Raw genomic sequence first — 27670 nt, forward strand, 5'->3', positions numbered from 1 at the left:
ATATTAAGTAAATTTTTGGGAAAAGTGTGAGCCAGTGACATGAGTCTAAGACCTTGGAGTTGTAAGTGGAGGTGTGTGTAGGTTCCTGTGTCTCACCTATAGCTCTGTCTGTCTAAGGATGGGTGTGTGTAGTTCCTGTGTCTCCCCTGTAGCTCTGTCTGTCTAAGGATGGGTGTGTGTAGGTTCCTGTGTCTCACCTATAGCTCTGTCTGTCTAAGGATGGGTGTGTGTAGTTCCTGTGTCTCACCTATAGCTCTGTCTGTCTAAGGATGGGTGTGTGTAGGTTCCTGTGTCTCACCTATAGCTCTGTCTGTCTAAGGATGGGTGTGTGTAGGTTCCTGTGTCTCACCTATAGCTCTGGCTATGGATGGGTGTGTGTAGGTTCCTGTGTCTCCCCTGTAGCTCTGTCTGTCTAAGGATGGGTGTGTGTAGGTTCCTGTGTCTCCCCTGTAGCTCTGTCTGTCTAAGGATGGGTGTGTGTAGGTTCCTGTGTCTCACCTATAGCTCTGTCTGTCTAAGGATGGGTGTGTGTAGGTTTCTGTGTCTCACCTATAGCTCTGTCTGTCTAAGGATGGGTGTGTGTAGGTTCCCGTGTCTCACCTATAGCTCTGGCTATGGATGGGTGTGTGTAGTTTCCTGTGTCTCCCCTGTAGCTCTGTCTGTCTAAGGATGGGTGTGTGTAGGTTTCTGTGTTTCACCTATAGCTCTGGCTATGGATGGGTGTGTGTAGGTTCCTGTGTCTTCCCTGTAGTTCTGGCTATACCTTGGCCTCATGGCTCTCTTTCCCCCAGGTCTTCAGCAGCATGCTGAGGCTTGTACATGCCTTTATAAACCTGCACTGTGCGGGCAACATGCTCTTCAGGACTTGGACTGCTGAGGTCTACTGTCGCCCCAGATCGGGTGTCTCCATCCGCATGGACTTTGGCTTGGAGCTGGTGAACACGTTGGCAGAGAGTGGTGATGTCATCGAGCTCCTGGGAGCCCTCTGCAGGCAGATGGAGAACTTCTTAGATGACTGGAAAACAGTAGTCACCCAGAAGAGAGCCAAACACTTTTACCTCAACTTCTACACAGCTGAGCAGCTTGTCTACCTGAGCAGTGAGCTCATGAAATGTAGACCCAGTGAAGCTGCCCTCATGATGCTGTCTTTCATCAAAGGCAATTGCACCGTACGTGATATCTTAGAAGCCACCAGTTCCCATGAAAGCAAGGCTGCCAGACAATGCCAGATGAAGGCTGTGAAACACCTGTCTCAGCAGCTACGTTCTGAGTCCAGCTTAATGGGCAAGCTTCGGGTTATTATGGAGCAATCCACAGTGTGCATGAGTGCCTTCCTGCCAGACTGCCTGGACCTGGATGCCCTGGGTACATGTCTGGCTCATCTGGCCACACTGGGTGACTCTCCTGTGGAGCGGCCACTCCCCAAAGGCCTGCAGGTTGGCCAGCCCAACCTGGTACTGTGTGGCCACTCTGAGGTACTGTCGGCTGCACTGGCCATCTATATGCAGGACCCCAGACAGCCTCTGCCCACCTTTGATGAGGTGTTGCTCTGCACCCCAGGGACCACAGTTGAGGAGGTGGAACTACTCCTAAGACGCTGCCTCACCCCAGGGTCCCAGGAACACAAGATCTACAGCTTGCTGTTCGCAGACCAGCTGAGCTATGAAGTGGGCTGCCGGGCAGAGGACCTCTTCCAGACCCTGGGCACACAGCGCCACCTTGAAGACTACCAGTTGGTGATAATCTGTGATGCTGCTCGGGAGCACTGCTACCTACCCTCCACCTTCAGCCAGCACAAAGTCCCCCTGGTCCCCCAGGCCCCACTGCCAGACATCCAGGCCTACCTGGAGAAACATTATCAGGTCCCGAAGCAGACCCCATCAGCAGCGGCTGTATTCAGAGACCGGATGTGTGTTGGGATCGTGACCTCTGAAAGAGCTGGTGTTGGTAATGAAAGAGCCTGTGGGTGGAGAGGTCCCCTCTACCAGAAACTGCCCAATGACGCTTCCTCTTCCAGCAGGGGACACACAGATAAAGCCCCTCTGGCTCCTTCTTAGCTGTAGACCAGTGTCCTTTCTTGCCTAGTTTTGAAAATCTAGCCATCCCCAAGAGGCCCATTCCCTCCCCTCAGCAGCCTTTCTGTAGTTTTACTTCCTCTGTAAATTCTTGGCCTCTAGTGTCCGTGTTGGTTCTGGATGAGAAGAAACTCTGAGAGCATCCTTTGGTTGCTGTCTGTTTCCTCCATCTGTCCACTCACTCTTCCCTGAACCACGCTGGGAGAGAGCTTGTTCCTCCATGCTCTTCCCTTTGCTCACTTAGGTGCACCATCAGTAGCAAGGAAAAGGCAAAGCTGGCCAGTGGGTGGTAGACAGGGAACCCAGGGTCATGGGGTCAGTAAGCAGTGATGGCACACTGCATCCATATTGAGTTAAACTTAGAGTAACTTCCACGACATCTCTGTTCTCCTGCTCTCAGTCTGTAGATTTGGGGTCTAATTTCTGTGTGTGCACATCGCAGGGAAGTCACTCTACGTGAACAGATTGCACGAGAACCTGAAGATGAAGCTAAAGGATGACAAGGTGCCTTTAAAAGTCATTCGGCTGACAGATCCTCACGTGGACGAGAGCCGAGTCCTGCGCTCCCTCCTGCCATTCCTGAAGGGGCCTTATCAGAAGACGCCTATGATAGTCCACATTGATGTGAGCACTTCAGTAAGTGTCCTGGCATCACCCCCCCACACACACACAAGGACTGTGACATGGGAGGAAGGCTCGGCTGCCATATCCTGACTGCCTCCTCTCTCCACACACACCCCTCATTAACATCGTCCTGTCATGGGGCAAACAAGCCAGTCCTTAGCGTGAGGGCAACGGCTACCACCCTACACACTCACAAGCCTGTGTCTCCTTCTGTAGGTACGGACTGGGATTCCTGTCTTTCTTTTCAAACTCCTCATTCTCCAGTACCTAATGGATATAAATGGGAAAATGTGGCTTCGGAACCCGTGTCATTTATATATTGTTGAAATCTCTCAAGAGCCCTCGGTACAGCCGATGATGAGGTCTTCTAGATTGGTGCGTATCAACAAAAACAAGCATAAAGGTTTGACTGTGGTGAAGCACACTTTATCCTGGTTTGTTTTTTGCCAACATGATGCAAGCATCTGAGAAGGGGGAACCACAATTGAGAAAATCCCTCCATAAGACTACCTGCAGGCAAGTTTGTAGGGCACAGGGCATTTTCTTGACTAATGATTGTAGCTGGGCCCAGCCCATGGGGGTGGGGGGGGGCATTCCCACCTGCAGGCTTGTGGTTCTGGATGTCACAAAGAAGCAGGCTGAGCAAAGCAGTAAGCAGTGACCCCATGGCTTTCTGCTTCAGTTCCTGCCTCCATCTTCTTGGCCTGAGATCCTGCCCTAACTGTTCTCAGTAATGGACTGTAATGGGAGCGCTGTAAGATGAAATAAGCCCTTTCCTCCCTAAGTATCTTTTAGTCATGGTGTTTTATCTCAGCGATATGAGCTCTCACTAGGCCAGAAATTGGTACCTGGTTCATGGGATACTGCTGTGACAGACCTGACCATGTCTTTTGGAGAGAATTATGGTGATATTTGAACTCTGAGCCACTGAGTGCCCAGAGCTCAGTGGAATATTTTCTGGGAGCTTGTAAGATTACCATGCTGACAGGTAGAGGCCTGGCTTGTGACATGCAGGGGGAAGTAAAGACTCCTATCAGGGCTATTTGAGTGATGTTTTGAATTAAGCTGTGGTTCTGGTCAGCTGGGGCTGAAGAATGGACTAGACCGTGATTGACAAGAGACCAGAACCACTAACACGACCCTTTGCTTTGCTTGGACAATTCATGCTGGTCAGTGGGGTGGAGAAATTACCTCTGACTGAGATCAGCATCACTGGATCAGCACACAGATGCTATGGTCCAAAGGGTGACAAGGCTGTACCTCAGGCTTGTAGCCCAACTGGATTATGCCGAGAGCTGCCATCTCTCAGTAATACAGAATAATCTTGAGGTAGAATTAATGCTATAAGGGATTTACTAATAAGCTTGCTTAGGAAATATCAAGTTACACAAAGTAGAATTTACCTAAAGAAGCACTGCCTCTAGTATGACTGAAAGACAGTGTACTAACCGTGCTTATTAGCAACTGTAGGAAAGACAATTCTCCACCCTAACTAAATGCAGGCTTGCTGAGAACGTTCAGTCACTGAGACTGACCTCCAGTAATACTCCATTCCCATAACAAATGGAGACAGCCCTGATTTACAGCTAGCCTTTGGTCCAGCCCCCTATCAAAAAACTCAAGCGGGCAGCACAGGCTCACAACCACCACTAAGTCCCCTGTGCTCTCAGGAAAAGCCTAATCCTGCCAGGTGGGCAAGATGACCCTGGGTTGCAGCTATTCAAAAAGAACAGCACTGGTGTTGTAAGAAATAATTCTGGTAATATCTCATCTGCCCTAGTGATCAGCCTCCCATCTCTGTTCAAACTGTTCAAAGTACAACCTGGGCCTGGGACCTGAAAGACTTAAGGACCACAGCATGTGTGGATTGTATAAGCCTAAGGTGTATATAAGCTAGTAAAATCTTCTATTGGAGGCTGGATCCTCTTTGAGCATTACCCAGAGCCAAGTGTGTGGCATGGCTTCTCACTGGAAGGCACATTAATTCTGTAAGCCCAGTTCAGAGAAGATGAGTTCCTCTTGGACCTGAGTACTTAAAGAGGTTTGGTGCTCACACCCCATACACAGTTGTATGTGCACAGTGAAGAAACAAGTCCCAGAGTTGATAGGAAATGCTTCCTTGTCAAGGATGTGTCTTCTACTTCAGTTCTCTAAAAACTCAGCAGGCAAGAGTTGCAGCCTGTTGGAGACAAGTGAAATCCTGTGTACACTTGGCAAGTTAAAACACAAAGGCAGGGGCTGGAGAGATGGCTCAGCGGTTAAGAGCACCGACTGCTCTTCCAGAGGTCCTGAGTTCAATTCCCAGCAACCACATGGGGGCTCACAACCATCCGTTATAAGATCTGGTGCCCTCTTCTGGTGTGCAGATATACATGGAAGCAGAATGTTGTATACATAATAAATAAATACAATCAAAAAAACAAAAAACAAAAACACAAAGGCAGAGCTGGAGAGATGGCTCATTGGTTAAGAGCACTGGCTGCTCTTCCAGAAGACCTGGGTTCAATTCTCAGCACCCAGATGGCCCCTCACAACTGTCTATAACTCCAGTTCCAGGGGATCTGACACCTTCACACCAATGCACATAACGTAAATTTAAATAAATTATAAAAAAGAACCCACAAAGGCAGTTTCTACGAAGTTCAATGACAATGTGTTTCCTCTCTGCAGAATGCACGTGAGCCTCTATTCAAGTTTCTTGATATTTTCCCCAAAGTCATGTGCCGTCCCCCCAAGGAAGTGATCGACATGGAGCTGACTCCCGAGGGGAGCCACAGAGAACCTGGAATGGACCCCATGGAGTTCATCAGTGAAGCTTTCCAAAGACCATACCAATATTTAAGACGGTTCCACCAAAACCAGAACCTGGACACATTTCAGTACAAAGAAGGCTCTGTGGAAGGCTCTCCTGAGGAGTGCCTGCAGCACTTCTTGATTTACTGTGGTGTGGTAGATCCTTCCTGGGCGGAGCTTCGGAACTTCGCTTGGTTTCTGAACTGTCAGCTCAAGGACTGTGAGGCTTCTGTCTTCTGCAACTCAGCTTTTACTGGAGACACACTCAGGGGCTTCAAGAACTTTGTGGTAACCTTCATGATCTTAATGGCGAGAGATTTTGCCACTCCATCTCTTCACACTTCAGACCAAAGCCCGGGTAATCACCTGGTCACCATGGATGGAGTTGCTGAAGAAGACCTAGCTCCCTTCTCTCTTCGAAAGAGGTGGGAGTCAGAGCCCCATCCGTACGTTTTCTTTAATGGTGACCGCATGACCATGACATTCATAGGTTTTCACTTGCAGCCTAACAACAATGGCTATGTGAATGCCATCAATCCCTCGAATGGGAAGGTCATCAAGAGGAATGTCATGACAAAGGAACTGTTTGATGGGCTGAAGCTTCAGAGAGTACCCTTCAATATCGACTTTGATGATTTGCCCAGATATGAGAAACTTGAAAGACTCTGTCTGGCACTAGGGATTGAGTGGCCCATTGACCCCGATGAAACGTACGAACTTACAACAGACAATATGCTTAAGATCCTGGCCATTGAGATGAGATTCCGGTGTGGGATACCAGTGATCGTCATGGGCGAGACAGGTTGTGGGAAAACCAGGCTCATCAAGTTCCTTAGTGACCTCAAGCGTGGTAGTGTTGAGGCAGAAACTATGAAGTTGGTGAAGGTGCATGGAGGGACGACTCCATCCATGATCTACTCCAGGGTCAAGGATGCTGAGAGGACAGCCTTCTGCAATATGGTCCAACACAATTTGGATACCATCTTGTTCTTTGACGAAGCCAACACAACAGAAGCTGTAAGCTGTATCAAAGAGGTCCTGTGTGACGGAACCGCAGATGGTGAGTGCCTGCACAAGAGCTCTGGCCTGCATATCATTGCTGCTTGCAACCCTTACCGGAAACACTCCCAGGAGATGATCCTCCGCCTGGAGTCAGCCGGCTTGGGATACAGGGTGAGTGCGGACGAGACTGCGGACAGGCTGGGCTCCATCCCCTTGCGGCAGCTGGTGTACCGCGTCCATGCTCTGCCCCCGAGCCTCATCCCTTTGGTGTGGGACTTTGGACAGCTGAACGACGCCGCGGAAAACCTGTACATCCAGCAGATCGTCCAGAGACTGGTGGACTCCCACGCTGTGGCTGACAGTCAAGCTGGAGTGATTGTGAGTGTGCTCTCCGCCTCCCAGAGGTTCATGAGGAAGAGGGAGAACGAGTGTGGTTTCGTCAGCCTCCGGGACGTGGAGCGCTGCGTGAGCGTTTTCAGGTGGTTTCACGACCACAGTGAGATGCTCTTAAAGCAGCTGGATGGTTTCCTCCAGGAATCCAGTAGTGACAGCAGACATACTTTTGAGAGAGATCCTGTTCTCTGGTCCCTGGTAATGGCCACTGGGGTGTGTTACCATGCCTCTTTGCAAGAGAAAGCGCCCTACCGCAAAGCCATCGGCAGGTATTTCCCAGAGCCTTACAACGACAGCAATGCCATTCTTGAGGAGATCACTCATGCACAAGATCTTTTTCTGAGGGGGGCACCCATCAGGACAAACATAGCCAGGAACTTGGCTTTGAAGGAGAATGTCTTCATGATGGTAATCTGCATTGAGCTTAAGATCCCCCTTTTCCTGGTGGGCAAGCCCGGCAGCTCCAAATCCCTTGCCAAGACCATTGTAGCCGATGCCATGCAAGGGCAGTCTGCCTTCTCTGATCTCTTCCGCTGCCTGAAGCAGGTCCACCTGGTGTCTTTCCAGTGCAGCCCCCATTCCACTCCGCAAGGGATCATCGGCACCTTCAGACAGTGCGCTCGCTTCCAGCAGGGCAAAGACCTCCAGCAGTATGTGTCTGTGGTGGTGCTGGATGAGGTGGGACTGGCAGAAGACTCACCCAAAATGCCCCTAAAGACTCTGCACCCCCTGCTGGAGGATGGCTGCATTGAGGATGACCCTGCCCCATACAAAAAAGTTGGCTTTGTTGGCATTTCCAACTGGGCTCTGGATCCTGCCAAAATGAACCGAGGCATTTTCGTGTCCCGTGGCAGTCCCAACGAGAAAGAGCTCATAGAGAGTGCCGAGGGGATCTGCTCTTCGGACAGGCTGGTTCAGGACAGAATCCGAGGGTATTTTGCACCCTTTGCCAAGGCCTATGAAAGAGTGTGTCAGATCCAGGACAAGGAATTCTTTGGGCTTCGTGACTATTATAGCCTCATCAAGATGGTCTTTGCCAAAGCCAAAGCTTCAAATCAGAGCCTTTCTCCACAAGACATCGCTCACGCTGTCCTTCGGAACTTCAGTGGCAAAGACAACATCCAGGCACTGGACATCTTTACAGCCGGCCTTCCTGAGTCTAGGCACAAGGAAGAGGTCAGCACTGTGGAGCTGATCAAGCAGAACATTTACAGTGGTCTGCAGGCCTCCAGCAGGGGACTGGACAGTGTGGAGTCCCGTTATTTGCTCGTGCTGACCAGCAACTATGTGGCCCTGCAAATCTTACAGCAGACATTCTTTGGTGAGGGTCAGCAACCTGAGATCATTTTCGGCTCCAGCTTTCCCCAGGACCAGGAATACACCCAGATCTGCAGGAACATCAATCGGGTGAAGATCTGCATGGAGACGGGGAAGATGGTGGTGCTGCTGAACCTGCAGAACCTGTACGAGAGCCTGTACGATGCTCTCAACCAGTACTATGTCTACCTGGGGGGCCAGAAGTACGTGGACCTGGGACTAGGTACCCATCGAGTCAAATGTCGCGTCCACCCGGACTTCCGCCTCATCGTCATTGAAGAGAAAGATGTGGTGTACAGACAGTTCCCTGTGCCCCTCATCAACCGGCTGGAGAAGCACTACCTGGACATCAACACCATGCTGGAGGGGTGGCAGAAGGGCATTGTGAGTGAGCTGCAGCAGTGGGCCTGTGAATTTGCAGATACGAAAGCAGACCAGCTCATTGCCAGGCACAAGTACAGCCCAGCAGACGTCTTCATTGGCTACCACTCTGACGCCTGTGCCTCTGTGGTGCTGCAGGCTGTGGAGAGGCAGGGCCCCAGGGACCTGACTGAAGAGCTATACCGCAAGGTGTCTGAAGAGGCCAAGTTCATCCTGCTGGAGTGTGCGACAGCTGACGCTGTGGTCCGGCTGAGTGGTTCCTCTCTGGGCTCCTTCACTGCAGAGCAACTGTCAAAGGAGTATTACCACAGCCAGCAGCACAACTCCTTCGCAGACTTCCTGCAGGCCCACCTGCGCACGGCCCATCTGCAGTGCCAGGCTGTCTTCACAGAGGTAACCGTCTTCCCACAGCCTTACCCTCTCTGCTCTGTCACCCCAGAGTCCCAGGTTCCTGGGGTCGGTAACTCAAGCTCTAACCAGCATGCAAGGTGGCATACATAGGTAACAAGGGCCTGCCAACACCAGGCTCTTCATTGTGTTCTGAGCACAGTGGGTAAGTTCAGTGTCCCAGTCGGTGAGTGTGTGTGGAGCTTAGAAAGGCAGTGTTCACGGTGTTCGAGCAGTTAGGGTCCGCGCCACAGAAAACCTCTCCTGGGGTGGAGAGGAGGACAGATGTGATTTTCTTTAACAGGCACCCTTAGTGCTGGCTGGGCACAACAAGGACAAAGGGACTGAGATTGAAAGTCCCTGGAAGAAGTCATGGTAGAGCTTGAGATTGCAAGCTGTGAGTGTTGTGTCCTGAGGTTGAGAAGGTAAAAGACCTGTTGGGGGTCCTCAGTGGCTCTGCTAAGGAACCTGATCCCTCCTGTCTAGAGGACACTGCAGGGGGATGTCCAGAAAGGCCTTGGCAATAGGACAGCAATGAGGCAGAAGACCATTAAGGGGAACAGGCCAGTTAGAAGCTTCAGGATCAGGATCATTAAAGCGGAGAGGCAGATGGCATCAGGAAGTGGTGGGAAGTCTGGTGTGGGGGCACACACCTTTAATCACTGCACACAAGAGGCAGAGACAGGCGGATCTCTGATTTTCAGGCCAGCCTGGTCTTACAGAGTGAGTTTCAGGACAGGCAGGGCTACACAGAGGAAGAACCCTTGTCTTGAAAAATGGTTAGGAGCACTAGGTTCTCTTCCAATTCCCAGAACCCACATGGCAGCTGACAACCAGCTGTAGCTCTAGTTCCAGGGGATTCAATGCCTTCCTCCGACCTCTGCAGCCATCACATACACATGTGGAACAGCCATCCACAGAAATGAGAGAAGAAAAGAAAGATGAAATGGTGGGGCGCATACACACAGGCTAATTGCTGGCTTCACGAAGGAGCAGTGGGCATGAGCACCTGGTGACAGGGCACTCCTGGACCCCTCCTAACTGCCTGGAGGCTTTGCTTAGCAACACAGAAGGTTCAGGAATGAGCATCAGGTTTGAACATGAGGGAATCAGAAGCTCAGGGATCAGGCTAGGAGGTAAGAACTGGGGGTTCAAGTGTCAGCACACCCTAAGGGATATTGGAGCTTGTAGTGTGGGGTGTGGTCACTGAGAGCTGCCGTGGTAGGAGAAGAGAGGCCAGTGGCTGACACCACCCGACAGAATGAAGTACTGAATGAGAAGTGACATTTTCCCTGAGTCCCAAAGGACCCCGAGACTCCCCAGAAGGGTCACAAAGTAGGAAGGAGAGTATGGCACCTGCCGGGGCACTTCTCTTTGGTGCCTTTTAACCCTGCAGGTCCTCTTACCTCACCTGTCTTGTTTCTGGAGATACTCTGGGCCTGTGCCTCCCGTACACACACTGTGCCATGCACACCTATCATGGGCTGGGCTCAGCCTCCTCATGTCTCTAGGTTCTACACCAGGCCTCCCCGTTGGTTTCTGGCCAACAGTTTGTCTCCCTTTTTGCAGATCACCACTTTCTCCAGACTGCTCACCAGCAGTGACTGTGAAGTCTTAGAATCGGAGCTGAGAGGGTTGGCCTCAAAGATCATGGTCCTATCACTGCAGCAATTTGACACTGAATATTCCTTCCTTAAAGAAGTCCGGTGAGGTGCCCTGCTGACTCCAATCTTAGGGACCACAACCTGGCCGGGGCTTTGGCAGGGCTCTAGTAACTGGCACTGGTTAGTGAACTGGGGGAGGGGGTCATCTAGGCCTCTCTGTCCCCACTACTCTACTCCTCTCCTATCTTGCTGGCCACTTAGAATTCCACTAAGTCATCTGCTTACCTGATGGCAGGCATCTCTCTGCATGCTGTTTCTCCCTGGCCCTGGCCTCACCCTCCTTTGAGGAATTCCTTTATCCATTTCCTGGGACAGGGAACTCACCTGATAATTCCCTTTCTCCACCAGTTGCTGCTTAATGAACCCAGCCAGGTGTAAAATCTTAGTCATCCAGACAGACTTCGATGACGGTGTTCACAGCGCCCAGCTGGTAGCTTCTGCCAAGTATGTTTTCAGGGGTTGTCTAGAAACAACACAGGGAACTGACATTCACTTACAACCTGAGAAGAAAGAACCTCTGCTCTGCAAGCAGTACGGTGTCATGAGAAATAGAAATTAGCAAGGAAATTCTCTTCATGTAACTGGATGACTGAATTAATGAGGGGAAAAAGCTAGAGTTCTGGGGAATAGCTCAGCCACGTGATCAAGACCACCCGAGGTCCATCCCCAGTGCCCATGTGAAAGCTGAGTGTGGCAATGCACACTTGCAATGCCAGTGCTGGGGAGGCAGAGCCAGAAGCTCCTTGGGCAAGCTTAGCCTAATCAGAGAGCCCCCATGTCCTAATGATACTGTCTAAGGAATGATGCCGGCAGTTTGATCTCTGGCTTCCACACTCAGGAAGACATGTATACATGTTCATGCACACCCACACATGTGGGGGGAGGAGAACAAATCTGTAAAACACAAGTATAAATAGTAGCCTGTGTCACAGCAGGGCAAGGCCCTGAGAGTAGACGATTCGATAGAGGGTTCTGGGAGGTTGTGACGTGCTGGCCAGCTCCCAGCATAGTCTGCGTGCTTGTGTGGTATTGATTTGTGTTTGTTTTCCAACAGGTATTCTGCCATCAATGAAATCAACAAAACACGAGGAACAAAGGACTTTGTCTTTGTTTATTTTATTACAAAGCTTTCCCGAATGGGAAGTGGCACCTCGTACGTGGGGTTCCATGGAGGTATGCCTAGAGCAGAGCTTCTCAATCTGTGGGTTGCATTACGAGTCATGACAGTAGCACAATTACAATTATGAGTAGTAATGAAATAATTTTATGGTTTGGGTCACCACAACAGTGTTAGGAAGGTTGAGAGCCACTGCTCTGGAGTGCTTTCCTTTAAGTAGTATTTGAGGTATTTCTCATGTGGTCCTGTGTCTGAAATTAGAATGTGAATCCCAGCTACACTTTAAAGTCACAATTAGATTTCTTACCCAGTCACTGAAGCCATTATTTTTAGCTGGGTATGGTGGTTGCACACACTTGTAATCCCAGATTTCTGGAGGCAGAAGGATTGCAGGTTTAAAACCAGCCTGGACTACACAGAAAGACTTGGTCTCAAAAAAGAAGCAAACAAATCAACTCTGGGCACACAGCAGTGGCTTTAGCATCTCTGTCTACTTAGGTGAGGACTGCCAGCACTCTGACTTCCTCCTTGTATGATGGAGGGATTCTGAGACCCTCCCACCCACCAGCACCCATACACCAGCTTGGCTTTCATTTCCTATCCGCACTGACTCTTTGTGGGAGAAACTTTATCTTTGTATCAGACCCCTGATCTCTCCTGCTTTAAGACACATGTATTCCATAAACTGGAAATAAACAATGGATAATTTCACAGACACTGGAAAGCAGACCTTCCCAGTCCCTCACAGGGCTTTCCTAATTGTGATGAGTTGGGTACAGTGAGATGTGAGTGAGGAGCTCCCCCTGGGCCCTCTGCAAGAGGTTGCTTTAGATCTTAACCAGTGCTTAGGTTGACCTTGTTGACAGATCTTGTGGTTTCTCACATGTCCAATGGCTTAGACTTTGGGGGACTAATCACTCCTTCAGCAGCAGTGTAGTTAGAAATCTGGGTGAAGGGGCCGGAGTGAAACCTCAGTGATTAACAGCACTGACTGCTGGTCCAGGGGACCTGGGTTCAATTCTTAGCACCCACATGGTGGGTCACAGTCATCTGCATCTCTAGTTCCAGGGATCTGACACCCTCTTCTGACATAGAAGGCAAGAATGTGGTGTACATATATGCATGCAAACAAATACTCAGTACATAAAAACCAGTCAATCAAAAGAGGGCTGGAGAGATGGCTCAGCAGTTAGGGGCACTGACTGTTCTAGGGGTCCTGAGTTCGGTTCCCAGCAACCACATAGTGGCTCACAACCAACTTGAATGAGATCTGGTGCCCTCTGTTGGCCTGCAGGCAGAAGACTGTATACATAATAAATAAATAAAATATTTAAAAGAAAAGAAAAGAAAAGAAAAAAATCTGTGTTAGCCCAGCTTTCTGGCTTAGGAGGTAAAGGCACCTTCTGTGAAACTTGACAGTCTGGGTTTGATCCCTGGGCAGATGGACAGACAGAACCAACTATCACAAGTTATCTTCTGACTCCACACACGTGCTATTGCACACGTGCACACCCACACATACAAATACACAAACACACAAAACTAATAATGAAAATAAAAAAGAAAAGATCCAGGTTGGTTTTATGTCTTTGTTTATAAATGACAAGAAGAAAACAGCCAAGTTACAGAAGATTCCAGTGACTTTGTTCTTCACAGGCCTGTGGCGTTCTGTGCATATTGATGACCTCCACAGATCTACAATCATGGCCTCAGATGTCACTAAACTGCAGAATGTCACCATCAGCCAGCTGTTCAAGCCAGGGGACAAACCCAAGTGTGAGTCACAAGACAGTCGTCTGGGGACATGGTGTAAGAGACAGGTGGGACATGCCAGTAGTGCTGTAGTGCTGGATGCCACTCTGCTGTCCCAGCTGTGGTGGAGCCAGGGGAAGGCACCCACCCGAGTATGCCCACAGCGAGCCAGGCTACTTTATGGTTCCCTTGCTGGCCCTGAATGCCCAGGCTAGGGAACGCCTGAGCAAGACTTGGAGCTGATTTACAAAACTAGGGCCACCACTGCAGATAGGGACAGGGAAGCCTGGCAAGTCCCAGCCTATCTCAGATAGTCTGACACACCCCATTCTGGTCCCACTTGCTAACTCAAGCGTGTTTGCCTTGCCTTTTGGCTAGCAGATGACTCAGAGGAGGCGATGGAGACAGAGACCATCGAGTCAGGGGAAATGGCAGAGGAAAAAATGGAAACAGAATGCCCAGAGGAAATGGAGATGGCCTCTGACCCAGGAGGCTGTGAGGTGAGTACTGCTTTTCCCATTGGCTAAGGGAGCTGTAGCTCTGACCTCTCTCCTGGGAGTTAAAAGAACCAACCCCCGTGTTTATGGCTGGGGAGAGGGGAGAGTGGCTGAGCCCTCTCCTCCTTCCACAGTGGATGTGTAAGTGAGTCTTTCCCGTCACTAAATAGTTGCATCCCGTTCCTTCATCCCTGCCTCACTTGCTAATGTGGGCCAGCAAGGGATAAGGTCGATAGGTTGTGATTTTTATCATAATGACCACCAACTGGGGCCACATGACAGCTAACACAAAACCATCATTTCACAATGGTGGCCTGGCCTTTGTCCAGACTGGAACTGCCACAACAGAAGCCTACACTCTTCCTTGGTGTTCGCAGGTCCTAGACACCACCAGACTGCTGCGGAGCTGTGTGCAGAGCGCAGTGGGGATGCTCAGAGACCAGGATGAGGGTTGTGCACGCAACATGAGGAGAGTCACCATTCTTCTTGGCCTCTTAAATGAAGACAACATGCGCAATGGTAAGCAGTGTACCCGGCACTGAATCACTGGCCTCATGTGGAAAGGGTAACCTTTCGGGCTTCTTGGACTTGGCGGAAGCAGGGGGCAGTTAGAATCCATGCTCATCTGTCAGAATCTTTGACAGAACTTTGCTGGCCAAAGGTTCGGCAGCTTTTCTCTTGGGTAAGATGGGTCAAAAACTATGATGGGCCCTGCAGCCTAGTGTGGGCGAATAGGCCAGATCAGCTCCCCACTGTCTTCACAGCCTCCTTTCTGTGGGAATCCAAGATGCGCCTCCATGTTCTCCTAAAGAAGCAAGAAGAGAACCAGGTCTGCAGTCTAAAGGCGTGGGTCGCCAGGGAGGCTGCTAATCAGGATGCCCTCCAGGAGGCAGGCACCTTCAGGTACAAGGGTAAAGGAAGCGTGGAGGCCTTTGTACCCTTCCAGTGTGACTCTTAGTCATGTACACCTGCCTGTGTGACTCTTAGTGATGTGTGTATGCCTGATGGTGTGACTCTTAGTGATGTTCTCTTCTTGGTGTGACATTTAGTAATGTACTTTGCTGGTACGACTCTTAGTGGTGCTCTCCTGCTGGTGTGACTCTTAGTGATGTTCTCCTGCTGGTGTGACTCTTAGTGGTGTTCTCCTGCTGGTGTGACTCTTAGTGGTGCTCTCCTGCTGGTGTGACTCTTAGACATTTACATCAAGGATAAGCGCCTGGGTATTTCTTCCTATACTTGAGCAAATTAGAGATGTAACTCACCTTAAATGAACCTGGTTGGTGCTTATAAAGGACATTTCTGGTCTTTCCTCATTTTTTAAAGATTTATTTATTTATTATGTATACAGTTTTCTGGCATGTAGATGGTTGTGAGCCACCCTGTTACTAGGACTTCAACTCAGGACCTTTGGAAGAACACCTAGTGCTCCTAACCACTAAGCCATCTCTCTAGCCTTATCTTTTCTCATTTTATTTAAACTTTTTCTATAATAAAAATATTCAGGGGGTCATGCGTTGACTCGAGCCTGGGTCCTCTGGAACAGTTACCCATGCTGTTACCCACTGAGTCAACTCAACCACTTTCCCCACTCATGAAAATGATGGAAGAAGCCATTGTTGCTTCGGCTCCCATGCAGGAGCCTGAGGATGAGGATACAGAGGCAGTGGCGTGTGTCATGGTTACCTTAACCGTAGTGGCTTTCCTCTGCCCCTGCTGCAGGCACACCCTTTGGAAGCGGGTCCAAGGTGTGGTCACCCCCTTCCTGGCAAGCATGATATCTTACATGGACAGAGATGGCAACCTGGAGCTACTGGCCCAGCCAGATTCACCAGCCTGGGCCCAAGATCTTTGGATGTTTATTTTCAGAGACATTAAGTTCCTGAACATCCCTCTTGTGGTTACTGACACCAGGTGAGTGAAGGGTGCCTTGTTTTTATGGAGGGGAAGGTCATGACAGAGCAACACCTTGTTCTCTCCCCGAAATACTGGTGGTACCCTCTGTACCTGCTCACTGCAGCCTGGACAATCACACACAGTGGTAGACAATGCTGCTCACTGAAACCCTTGGCCTCTGTGCTGTCCCATCTGCCTGCTTTGAGAGCACACTTGATGGTTCCTTTGTGCTACACAGATGCTGAGCATGGCATAAACTGTACTTTGCCTTCCCTGTCCTTGTCCCTTCCCCCAAATGTAGGCTTCACACTTATGGTCAGACCTCTGTGCACAGGGCCGGGGGGGGGGGGGGGGCGAGGGAGGAGGAAGGCCACAGAGACTTGCTTCTGCCACAGAACTTTGGGCAACTTATTTGGCTCTTGCTACCACTTCTTCGTCTGTAAATAAGGGCTTTCCTTGAGCTCCTGTACAGGAGAACCCTGACCTGGAATCCCTCCTGCAGCTATCCACAAGGCCTGCAACAAGTCTTTTAAATGTTTGTGTTTAGTTTTTTTTAGTTTTAAGAATGTATTTATTTTGTATGTTCATGCACATATGTACACACACATGTAGAGGCCAGAGGTCAGCACTGGTGTCTTCCTCAGTGTGGCAGACCTCTTGTTAAAGTTTTTATTTGTGTGTGTGTCTGTCTATGTCTGTTTACATGGCTGTCTGCTGAGACCAGAAGAGCCCTTGGAGCTGGAGCTATAAGTGGTCATAATCCATGGGTGTGGGTGCTGGGAACTGAACTCAGGTCCTCTGGAAGAGCAGTGTGTGCCTGTAACTGCTGAGCCATCTCTCCCATCCTCTGCCTTATTTTCTGAGACCAGTTCTCTCACCCTGAAGTTTACTATTTGGCTAGATGGGTAGGGCAGCCAACACCAAGGGTCCGTCCTCATCTCCGCCTCCTCTGTGCACTGGGATGCAACTGCACCTGCTCTTTTTGGTTTTCCGAGACAGGGTTTCTCTGTGTAGCTTTGGAGCCTGTCCTGGAACTCTCTCTCTAGACCAGACTGGCCTCGAACTCACAGAGATCTGCCTGCCTCTGCCTCTCTGCACTGGATTAAAGGCGTGCGCCACCACTGCCTGGCGGCACCTGCCCTTTTTGAAGTGGGTGCTAGGGATTTAAACTCAGTTCCTGCTGCTTGCACGGCATGACTTGGCTGAACCGTCTCCCATGCCCTACCGTGTCTTTTGCTCCTCACTTCCTTGCTGTATGAAATGCTGCCTAGTACCTCACCCACATAGGCAAGTGCTCCACCCCAGAGCCACGCCCCAGTGGTAGCCTGCCTCTCAGGACTGCAACACCTCACAGGCCTCACTCTCGCTTGCCTTGCTGCAGGTCCCAAAACGAGATGCCCTCCATCGTGGTACAGAGCCCCATGAACTTGCTCAAGGATGCCTGCAATGCTGTCCCTTTCAGCTGGAGGATCAGGGACTACCTGGAGGAGCTCTGGGTGCAGGCACAGTATATCACAGACACAGAGGGTGAGCTACCCCACGGCAGGCAGGCAGGCTCAATGCAAGGCACAAGAATTAACCTGTTCAGGGCAGGGCAGCTTTGGAGGTTTTAGCTTTAACACTCTGGACATGGAGTAGCCTCCAGTATGGTGTTTTAAAATTCCTGTTGAAGGGCTGATGAGATAGCTCAGGGGGTTAGGGCACCTGGCACCAAGCCCGACAATCTGAATTCAATCCGTGCTATCTACATGTCAGGAGGAAAGAACTGCCTGCCCCAGGTTGTCCTTTGACCTCCACACATGTGTGGTGATACATGTGAGCACGTGCACGCACACACACGTGCACAAATGCTCGTGACCATAAATTAAAGCTCTGCTGAAGGTGCAAGTCGCCATCAAGGGTCATGAGCGTAGGTGACATGACTTTTAGTCACTGTTTGGGGTCATGACATAATGGGTCATGTCACATCAGGGAAAGAGCTTGCTTCCTGGAATAGGAATGTTATTTTCATCTGAGGCTCCTGTACAACTCAGGTGGCAGCCTTGGGAAATGTCCCCATTGTGGAATTCTATCAGGAAATGCTAGCGGCCAGAGCAGAGCATCCTTCTCCATGTGGAGCCATCAGGCCCTCCCAGTCACAAAGTACCTTGCTGTCAAACACAAGGGATTTGACCATTGTCCCTCTAGAAAAAAATGACAGCCTAAAACCCTGTGAAAAGTTGTTTTCTGCAAGAAGTCCTCCCCTCAGCACTCACCTGGGTACTCTGAGCTGGCCTTGTTTTCCCAGATTAGCACTGTGCCATTCCCTTTGAACCACCATGAAGCAGACCCCTGAGGAAGCACCATCTCTTTTCCTGAAGACAGCCCATCTGCCCCTGCTGTGAGCACAGCTGTGGGAGGCAAAGCACTGGTTGGTGTAGCCTCTTACTCCAGCCTGAGAAGCAGCCCACCCTCCTAACTCACCTGGAACTCTAGACAGAACACAGCTGTCAGACACAGGGGTGTTGCAGGTGTTTTCTCCCCTTGGGGCTGGCTTGGCTGTTTGTACCCTTACATTAACACTGGTTCTGCCTCTAATTGTTTTCCCTGCTGTCTGGCCCGTGCCCAGGCAGCCAGCACCACTTTGTCTCTGGGCTCCAGCCCAGGACAGCCACCCCTCCAGCCTGGGTATAATGGCTCCTTCTCGGGGCAGTGATCTCTTTCTTCCCTAGACTCAAGGTTTCATGTCGCTCACACCGCCCTCTGCCTTCTTCTCTGTAGGGTTATCTAAGAAGTTGGTGGAGATTTTCCAGAAGACTCCCCTGGGCAGGTTTTTGGCTCAGCTCCCTGTGGCACAGCAGCAGGATATCCTGCAGAGATACTTGAAGGACTTCCTGCTTTTGACCATGAAAGTGGCTTCACGGGAGGAGTTAAAGGTAGGCATGGATCCTATGGACAAGAGCCCATCCTCACCTCAGCCACAGTGTTGCCAAATTAGGACACCCTTAGAGCTCCATGGGACACCCGGTCTCCACTCCGGGCCTTCTAGAACTAAACCTTATGTCACATGAAGGAGTTCTAAGATCTCTCTGTAGCTGCCAGCATAGTGGCATGCATCTGTAATCCCAGATAAACTATAATCTATACCTATACTTGGGAGGTAGAGGCAGGAGGAACAGCAGTCCAAGACACAATAAGTTCAGGACCAGCCTGGGCTACATAAGACCAACAACAACAACAACAACAACAACAACAACAACAAATTCAGTAGAAAGATTGATGCATTTGACTGCCCCAAATCTTCATACCTCATTGCATAGGTACAAATTTGTAGGTAAAGTCTAATACAGTTCTTCCTAGGAATCACTAAGGATTTGTGAAACTTAGTAAGTCTCCTGCTGATAGAAACAATGAGGATGTCTAAATGTACTGCACTAAGACCCTAAAAGAGAAATTGGGGAGCCAGATGGTGGTGGCCCACAGTTTAATCCCATTATTTGGGAAGCAGAGGCACGGGGATCTTTGTGAGTTTGAGGTCAGTGAGGAAAAGGACCATAAAACTTCACCAAAAGGCAGCCAGGTGGTCATGGGCCTGATTTTTAAACTTTCTTTTTTACAGCTTTTGAATCCTATGATTTTCCTTAGGGCAGCATGTCTTCATCATGTAAAACTGAAATTGTTTTGTCTCCAGTGTCTGCAGATGGCGCTGTGGTCCTGCCTCCAAGAGCTCCGGGCGGCTTCAGGAGAGCCTGAGGAAGGGCTCTCCTTGCCCTGGGTGCACCTTGCCTACCATCACTTCAGGACCCGGCTGCAGAACCTCTCCAGATTGTTGACGATCCACCCCCAGGTTCTGGAAAGCCTCCATGAAGCAGCACAGACGCACAGCTTGGCTGCGAGTGAAATGGTAGGGGTCTCCCCCGGAGAGGGCCCCCTGGGTGCCCTCAGTGAGTGCTTCCGTGTGATGGGCCTGGAGGAAGGATGCAGGGCGGTATTGAAGGGTGTTGGTGGAGAAGAGGACCCTACTGGGTCACAGGCCCACTCTCCTTGTTCCAGACACTAGATGCCTTTGCAGCAGTGGCCTGTGTTGAAGTGCTGAAGGGCAACATCCTGAAGCCGAGCCCCAGGGCCTGGGTCCACATGGTGAAGAACCTGTCCATGCCTCTGGAGCTTGTCTGCTCCAGCGGGTATTTGCAGGGCTGTGGGAACAAAACCAGGGCCGTCGTCCAGGAGGTCAGGTGAGCAGCAAGAGCCTGCCTCTGTGCAGTGCTCACCCCTGGGACCTGCCAACTCCTACAGCCTGATGAGGAAGGTGGGCAGGAGAGACATCACCTCACTCTGGACCCTCTCCCAAGTGCTGGCTATCTATCTCATTTGATTCTAGAGACTTAGGAAGAAACAGTCCTGAGAGTACTAGCAAGTGGACATGTTACAAAGCAGGCAGAGTTGAAAGGAAAGCAGGGTCAGGCTGAGCAAGTAGAGAAGGGGCAGGCTGTCAGCCCTACGCTGAGCTTGCAGGACCAATGCCTGTTGGGTCTTCAGTGAGCCTGTGTTTGGAAGAGTGGGGAGCTTGTCTGCAACAGTGCTGTGCAGGGAAAGTCCCGTCCCTCATGTCCGCCTCACCTCTTAGCCTCTGCTCAGCTCCTGCTCTCTCCTCCTGTGTCTCAGGCTCCTATCAGATCTCACTGCTAACATCCCTCTCTTGACAGAGCCCTGTGGAATCGCATTTTCTCCATTGCACTCTTTGTGGAGCATGTTCTCCTGGAGACCAACAGCCAGATTCCTGAGCTGAGTCAGCTGGTAACCACCTCTGTCTTCTTACTTGACAAGGTGAGTGCTGGACTTAAGTAACAGTTGCCTGACTCTGAGCAGTGTGAAGAGCTAAAACCCCCAGGACAGTTTCCTCTGGTTGGTGCATCATTGCTCTGGCAGGTTTATAGCTATGCGACAGATCACTGTATTCTTTTGTTTGTTTGGTTGGTTTTTCAAGACAGGCTTCTCTGAGTAGCCTTGGCTGCTCCTAGAACTCACTCGGTAGAACAGGCTGGCCTCGAACTCACAGAAATCCGCCTGCCTCTGCCTCCTGAGTGCTGGGATTAAAGGCGTGTACCACCAATGCCTGGCCCCATTGCCATATTTTTAAAACTGCGCCAAAGTGCACATTACATGAAGCATGTCATTTAAGCCACACACACTCAGTGACACTGAGCACATCCACACTACAATGCAGCCATCCTCACCATCTAACCCCTGAGCTTTATCATCTTCCTACACAGAAACTGTCTCCATTAAAGACTCTCCATCCCTCCATCCCTCAGCTCCCTGCATTCTGTCTCTGTGAACCCCACCAGCACTGGTGCCTCTTGGGAGCAGAACTTGCAGTATTTGTCTTTTGGCAGAGTGTGTCAGAATTCTCTTCCTTTTAAGGTCAAGTGTAATTGTTCTTTTGTGACTGAGCCCCCAGAGCTGATGGTCCGTTTGTGGACATCTGGGCTGCTTGCACCTTTTGGTCACTGTGAACAGCCGGGAACTGAAACATAGAAGTAATCGAGCCCCGCCCCCACTCCGCTGGACATGCCGCTCATTTGTTTAATTCGGCGTTTAACCTTTAGAGCAGCTGCTGTGCTTTTCCCACACTGACATCTCTACCAGCAACATATGGCTTTCAATTGCTCCTCCATCTCCTGGCCAGCACTCATTCTTGCCCACCTTTTGTAGGACAGCCATCTGAAGTGTGGGAGTGCGGTGAGACACGGTCACTCTTGAGTGTGATTGAGTGTCCTTAATGACCAGGACAGAGCACCCGGGGCACCCTGTGTCTCTTCTTAGGAGAGATGTTTAGGTCTTTTGCCTGTTTCTCAATTTGACAGTTGATTAACCAGTCAAATTTACTGGGGCATAAAAACACAGTATTCCTAATTATGATTAATATTAGGAATTCAAGGATGGCTCAAATATTAAATGTTGCCAATGATATAATTTAAAAGATTGGTGGTGGCACACGCCTTTATTCCTAGCACTTGGGAGGCAGAGGCAGGTGGATCTCTGGGAGTTCTAAGATACAGCCTGGTGTATGGAGTGAGTTCCAGGACAGGCTCTAAAGCTATTCAGAGCAACCCTGTCTTGAAAAAAAAAAAGATAAACTAAGTGATTTAAAAAGAAATAAAGTGTTTAATAAGATCATTTAGGGGAAAAAGTACTCTTGGCAAATCAGGAACTCTCCTTAATCTCAGGCTGTCCAGTGGAATATTTAATATGAAAACACATTTAACACAAAATGTCTGACCTTGGCTCACTGTGTTTCCTACCAAGCAGAAGTTCCATTGTAAATATACAGCCTAGTGACAGGTCTTAATTACTCTGAAGGTGACATATTCAACAACATTCAGGACATTCAAAATCCTCAAGCATGCCGAACCTGTAATGCCCGTTAACTGGAGAACAGGCAGCAGGCATATACCCTGAAGAGCTTCCACAGAGCCCTTACAGTGAGAGACCTGCACAGATGACGAAAGGGACCGTGTGGCAGTCTACCTGCAGAGCAATGGCCTGGTGCACAGCATTAGAGCAGGCAGGACACTAAAGGGCATTTGCCTTGTCCTAAGAGTAGATTCTCAGGGGTGTGGGAGTGATCAAAAAAGGGCTCTTAAGTTTTTTAATAAATTATTTTTTTATTTTATATGCATTGGTGTTTTGCCTGCATATATGTGTGTGAAGGTGTCAGATCCCTGGGACTGGAGTTACAGACAGTTGTGAACCAAAAGGCTTGATTCCCCCCAAACTAGCAGTTCTTTTAAGGGTTAGTGGTATATACACAGCCAATCATTACATTATTATTTACAAGTCAAAATATCTCAAAATTTCTCTGAAAGAGAAATAAGTGAGCGGGGTGGTGGTGGCACATGCCTTTAATTCCAGCACCTGGGAGGCAGAGGCAGGTGGATCTATCTCTGTGTTGAAGCCCAGCCTGGTCTACAGAGAGAGTTCCAAGATAGTCAGGGCTATACAAAGAAACCCTGTCTGGAAAACCTTTAAAAAACAAAACAAAACAAAACGGGGGAATAGGGAAAATTCAGAAGTTGTGAATTTCGTCCTTTAAAGGGCAGCACAGTCAGCACAGTCAGGGAGATGGAGGAGCAGGGGAGGAACTGGGTTCAATCCCCAGAACCCATACAGAAAAGCCAGGGATTGTGACTTGTGACCCCAGCATTGGGAAGGTGAAGTCAGTAGATCCCTGGGGTTCTCTGCCTGACCATCCCATTTAAGCAAGCTTGAGACCAGTGGCACACAGTCTTTAAAAACTAGGGGTGGGCCGGGCGGTGGTGGCGCCTGAGTCCTAAGGTTGTCTGGCCTCCAGTTTCCACACATGCGTGTGGATGTACACAGATGAAAAGCACAGTCACAAAAAGGACACTTAGGGACAGTGAGATGACTCAGTGGATAGAAGTTCCACCAAACCTGACAACTTGAGTTCACACAGATAGAAAAATAATATGTTGTAATTTTAATTTTGTTTCAAGTTTTACAGGACACTTTAAATGTGGGATTTATTTATTTATTTGAGACAAGGTCTCACTGTGTAGGTCCGGCTGTCCTGAAACTCTGCTCTGTAGACCAGGCTGGCCTTGAACTCACCAGATCTGCCTGCCTTTGCCTCCTGAGTGCTGGGATTAAAGGCTATGCCTGCCATAATTAATTTTTATTTTATGTGCATGGGTGTTTTGCCTGCATGTGTGTCTGTGTACCACATGCATGCCTGGTACCTGAGGAGGCCAGAGAGGGTGTCACATCCCCTGGAACTGGAATTACAGGTGATTGGCACTCAAACCATGGTCCTCAGGAAGAGCAGCCAGTGTTATTAACTGCTGAGCCCCCGCTCCAGACCCCCCAAGTGCGAAACTTCCTAAAGGAAGCATCAAATGAGCCTAGTGCTGTAGGCTCGCCATAGTTAGGACCGCGCGTCATCAGCCACCCAGACCGTGCTGTTGAGTGGCACCCCCACTGCTCACCACTGCCCTTCTCCTCAGTGTCTTCAAGAGAACTCAGACCTCAAGACCTACAGGCCATTTGTGGCTGTAATGGAGGTGCTCTGTGAGTGCAAGGACAAAGTCAGCAGGACACTCAGCAGGTGAGAGAGTGAGGAGAGCGTTTGCTGACTGCAGTGGGGTGGGAGACCTGTTCCGCGCCACAGCGCTTTTCAACTCTGGACTTCATTGTCTTCTTGGGTTCTAGGTTTGGTGTTCAGCCATGTCACATCTGCCTGGAAGATGCACAGGACCCTGTCTGCCTGCCTTGTGATCACGTATACTGCCTACGTTGCATCAAAACCTGGCTCGTCCCAGGGCAAATGGCATGCCCCTACTGCTTAACTGACTTGCCAGACAAATTCTCGCCGACTGTTTCTCAGGAACACAGGTAAGATGGCCTTTCTCTTAAAGCTTCCTTCCTCTTCTTCCCAATACGGTCTTCGGAGATGCCAACTCTTCCTTCAATCAGCTTTCCCTGGCTAAAAGGGCTGGCTTCAGAGAGTATTCATAAGCAATGCCAGAAGCTAGCCTTCCTGGACATCTGCCTCAAAATTCCTTTTCCAAATAAGATGGGCACAAACACGGAGACAGCAAACTTAGGGGAAATAAACCAGAAAGTCATTAATAATGTCCTTGAAAGAAAACCAAGCACGTAGGTGCAGCTTGGCATCTTTTAGTGGGGAGGGCTGGGATAATGCCAGGGATGGAACAGAGCTCAGCGTGTGCCCTGCCACTCACCCATGTCCCTGCGTGTCCATCACCTGCCCTCTTTGTATGTATATGTGTTCATGTGCATGGGTGTCCGTGTGTCCAGAGATCAGTATCAGAATGTCTTCTTGATCACTGTCTACCTTGTCTTTGGGACAGGGGCACTTCACTAACCCTGGAGTTCATCTCTCTGCCTGGCTGACCAGCCAGTGAGCTCTAGGGTCCTGCCTGCCGCTTCCCTCACATCCCTACTGCTGAGTTCCTAAGTGCAAGGCAGGTCCTTTACTATAAGAGCACCATCTGCCCAAATCCTCATCTGTCCTCTGGATGTGTGAATGCAGCCGTATTCTCTGACTGAGGATGGGAGCAGATCTCACCCAGCTATCAAGAGATGCAGGAGCAGAGCCCCCAGGCTCCACGAGCCTCGGTAGCCCAGACCCTGCTCCCACACTCTTCCCCACACTCTAGGACACTCAACAGTCCAAACACTGACAGTGTTCCTGAAGCAGTCTTGACACTGTTGTAGTTTTGACCATTGTAAAGTCATCGAATTTGCTGATAAAAAAAAAAAAAAAAAGCTAGCCTAGTTTAAAACCCAACAATTAGAAGACTGACATAGAAAAATCGCCATGAGTTCAAGGTCAAATAAACAAAATACTATTCAAATATCACTCTGTCTAGAAGGATTGGAAATGAATTCTTACAAGTCTTTTGTCACAATCTCCCCCCACCCCCCAGAAAAGCCATCGAGAAGCACGCCCAGTTCCGTCACATGTGTAACAGCTTCTTCGTGGACCTGGTCTCCACCATGTGCTTCAAGGATGACACCCCTCCTCAGGAGAGCGTGATTGACAGCCTGTTGTCCTTACTCTTCATACAAAAGGAGCTGCTGAGAGATGCTCCCCAGAGTGAGTGGCCTTCTCCCCATAAATGTACAGACGGGTTTCCGCTCAGGTCTGTACTGTGACATCAACTACAGCCCCCTTCTCTCTGGCTGCAGAGCACCGTGAACACACAAAGTCTCTGTCTCCATTTGGTGATGTTGTTGACAAGACTCCTGTCATCCGCTCTGTGGTACTAAAACTGCTTCTCAAGTACAGGTCAGTGGCCCTTGTCTGGGGCTTTGTGTCCCTTTGCTTCTCTGTGGCTCTGTCTTGGCTACACCATGGCTGGGAGTTCATCTACAGGCCAGAGGAGCTGCCCAGTCTGTGTGAGCAAACCCAGTTCACTTGAAGGTTGTGTGCATGTCATTCCCTCACGGGCTCCTGAGTATGGCCGGCAGCAAGTGAACCTTAGCAAGAGCCATGGTGTGCTTCTGGCCCCAGCTCCTGTGACCCAACCTTGTGACACGTGACTTGCTGTCCCCCACTCTCTGTGCTCTGGTGTTCTGCATGTCTGTGTTCTACTGAATGGGCTATGCCAGACTGAGCAGGACACACCCCTGTCCTCTGTGACAGATGTGCTGACCCAGAGCTGCTGCTCTCCAAGTGTCCATGTAGTCCCAAGCTCCAACTTTTTCTAGAGTTCTATCCAGGCACTTCCGGCGTTTTTCAGGTACATGCAAGGGCATTACTTAAGGGGTGCTGGAGACAGTTTGGAGTCAAGGCCCTGGTTTCCTTCACCAATGAGCACAAGAGTTGTTGAAAATGCAAGCTTACCTCACTTGCTTTCCTAAACCATGACCCTTAAGGTATGACTTGACACTGTTCTGTGGGGACTGAAAGTGCTCATGGACCCTGGAGAATGGCAAGCAGAGCACAGCGGTCACCCTACAGTCATGCAGAGTTGCCCTGAGTTAGGAACCAGCTGATTGTTTCCGGTTAGGCCATCTGGGCCTGGAAGAGCAACTGCAGGAGCACAGAACTGGGTCTGCTGGCATTTTCTTGAGAACAGAGTGACCCTGTCATTGTTAAACACTATGGTATTTGCTGCCAGTGATACGGTTTATATATTTAAGTGAAAATTTAAATTTTAGGCAAACTTGTATCCTCCACTTGTAAGATCTGAAATTCTTTTTGAACAGATCTGTGGTGATATAAATGACTATATTATAGGGTATTTTTTCCAGTGCATTCTACAATAAAAATGTAGTAATAGTGCAAAGACTTTCCAAATGACCAGTGCTTGGTGTCACAAAATCATGTGTACCCTGTGGTGATATTTTGTTTATGATCTAATAAAGCTTAACTGAAGATCAGAGTGCAAAGCTAACCACAGCCATAGAGACCAGGCAGTGGTGGTATACAATTTTAATCCTAGCACTCAGGAGACAAGGGCAAATGGATGGTTGTGAGTTCAGTGCCACCCTGGGCTACCTGCCCAGCTGGGCTAGGTGAGTCAGTCTAAAAGAGAAACAACCCCAGCACTAGGGAGGTGGAGACAGGAGTGACGTGGCTGGACGGAGAGAGGAGCGTAAGGCGGGAGGGGACAGGAGCTCATTGCATTCTCAGTGAGCAGTGCGGTTTGGAGCGGCAATCAGAGGACACAGTCGCCGCCCGGGTCTGAGCAGTAGAGGTGAGAACGCTTTGCTTCTCTGGTCTTCAGCTTCAACCCCAATATTATTCCTGTTACAGCACCCCCCACCCAAATCCAGGGGCTAGGAATGCAGTTTGGGAGAGTGCTTGTTTGGCACATAGTAGGCTCTGGGTTGGAGTCTCGGGGGGTGGGTGATGGGTATTCCCATAAACTGACATAACCAGGAACAATGCGTCTCTTTCCACAGCTTCCATGAAGTAAAGGATTACATCCAGAACTACTTGACCCAGTTAGAGAACAAAGCATTTCCAAAAGATGACAAAACAGAACTGTACCTGCTGTTTATCAACTGCCTGGAGGTATGCTGGTTGTCCCTGCATTTCTTTGAAAACTGTGAGCCATGGGGTGCACACAGTGAGAACATTTCTGAAAACCAACAGGGGCCATTGTAGTCGGCACAATTAAGAGGTACTTGGTCCTGTGTGACCGCCACCTCAGTTTCTATATAGTTATGAGTTTCCTGATAGTGTTCAGTACGTCCTGTCCCTCAGGGGCCACCGTGAAGTGATACACTTAGTGATGTCCAAGC

General features: G+C 49.8%; 1 protein-coding gene across 10 annotated transcripts in view; it reads left to right on the forward strand.

Moving 5' to 3' along the window:
* Rnf213 (ring finger protein 213) overlaps nt 1–27670 on the forward strand; it is a 90686-nt gene that overhangs the window by 40362 nt on the left and 22654 nt on the right. For 9 of the 10 annotated variants that reach the window (XR_004770698.1, XM_035447328.1, XM_035447326.1 and 6 more), the window contains 22 exons: nt 792–1947; nt 2518–2711; nt 2916–3074; nt 5370–8978; nt 10542–10678; nt 10985–11080; nt 11691–11809; nt 13410–13529; nt 13884–14005; nt 14380–14521; nt 14767–14905; nt 15722–15913; nt 17277–17422; nt 18656–18810; nt 19566–19778; nt 19928–20109; nt 20581–20701; nt 23899–23999; nt 24104–24286; nt 25345–25514; nt 25607–25706; nt 27329–27440. Coding sequence is in view for 9 of the 10 variants with exons in the window: in XM_035447328.1 (XP_035303219.1) it covers nt 792–1947; nt 2518–2711; nt 2916–3074; nt 5370–8978; nt 10542–10678; nt 10985–11080; nt 11691–11809; nt 13410–13529; nt 13884–14005; nt 14380–14521; nt 14767–14905; nt 15722–15913; nt 17277–17422; nt 18656–18810; nt 19566–19778; nt 19928–20109; nt 20581–20701; nt 23899–23999; nt 24104–24286; nt 25345–25514; nt 25607–25706; nt 27329–27440 (7668 nt within the window). In the remaining variant the exon portion in view is untranslated. The remainder of the gene's footprint in view (nt 1–791; nt 1948–2517; nt 2712–2915; nt 3075–5369; nt 8979–10541; nt 10679–10984; nt 11081–11690; nt 11810–13409; nt 13530–13883; nt 14006–14379; nt 14522–14766; nt 14906–15721; nt 15914–17276; nt 17423–18655; nt 18811–19565; nt 19779–19927; nt 20110–20580; nt 20702–23898; nt 24000–24103; nt 24287–25344; nt 25515–25606; nt 25707–27328; nt 27441–27670) is intronic. The other variant, XM_035447329.1, reaches the window with a different exon arrangement.

Source organism: Cricetulus griseus, chromosome 7 (genome assembly GCF_003668045.3).
Source record: "Cricetulus griseus strain 17A/GY chromosome 7, alternate assembly CriGri-PICRH-1.0, whole genome shotgun sequence".
Lineage (NCBI taxonomy): Eukaryota > Metazoa > Chordata > Mammalia > Rodentia > Cricetidae > Cricetulus > Cricetulus griseus.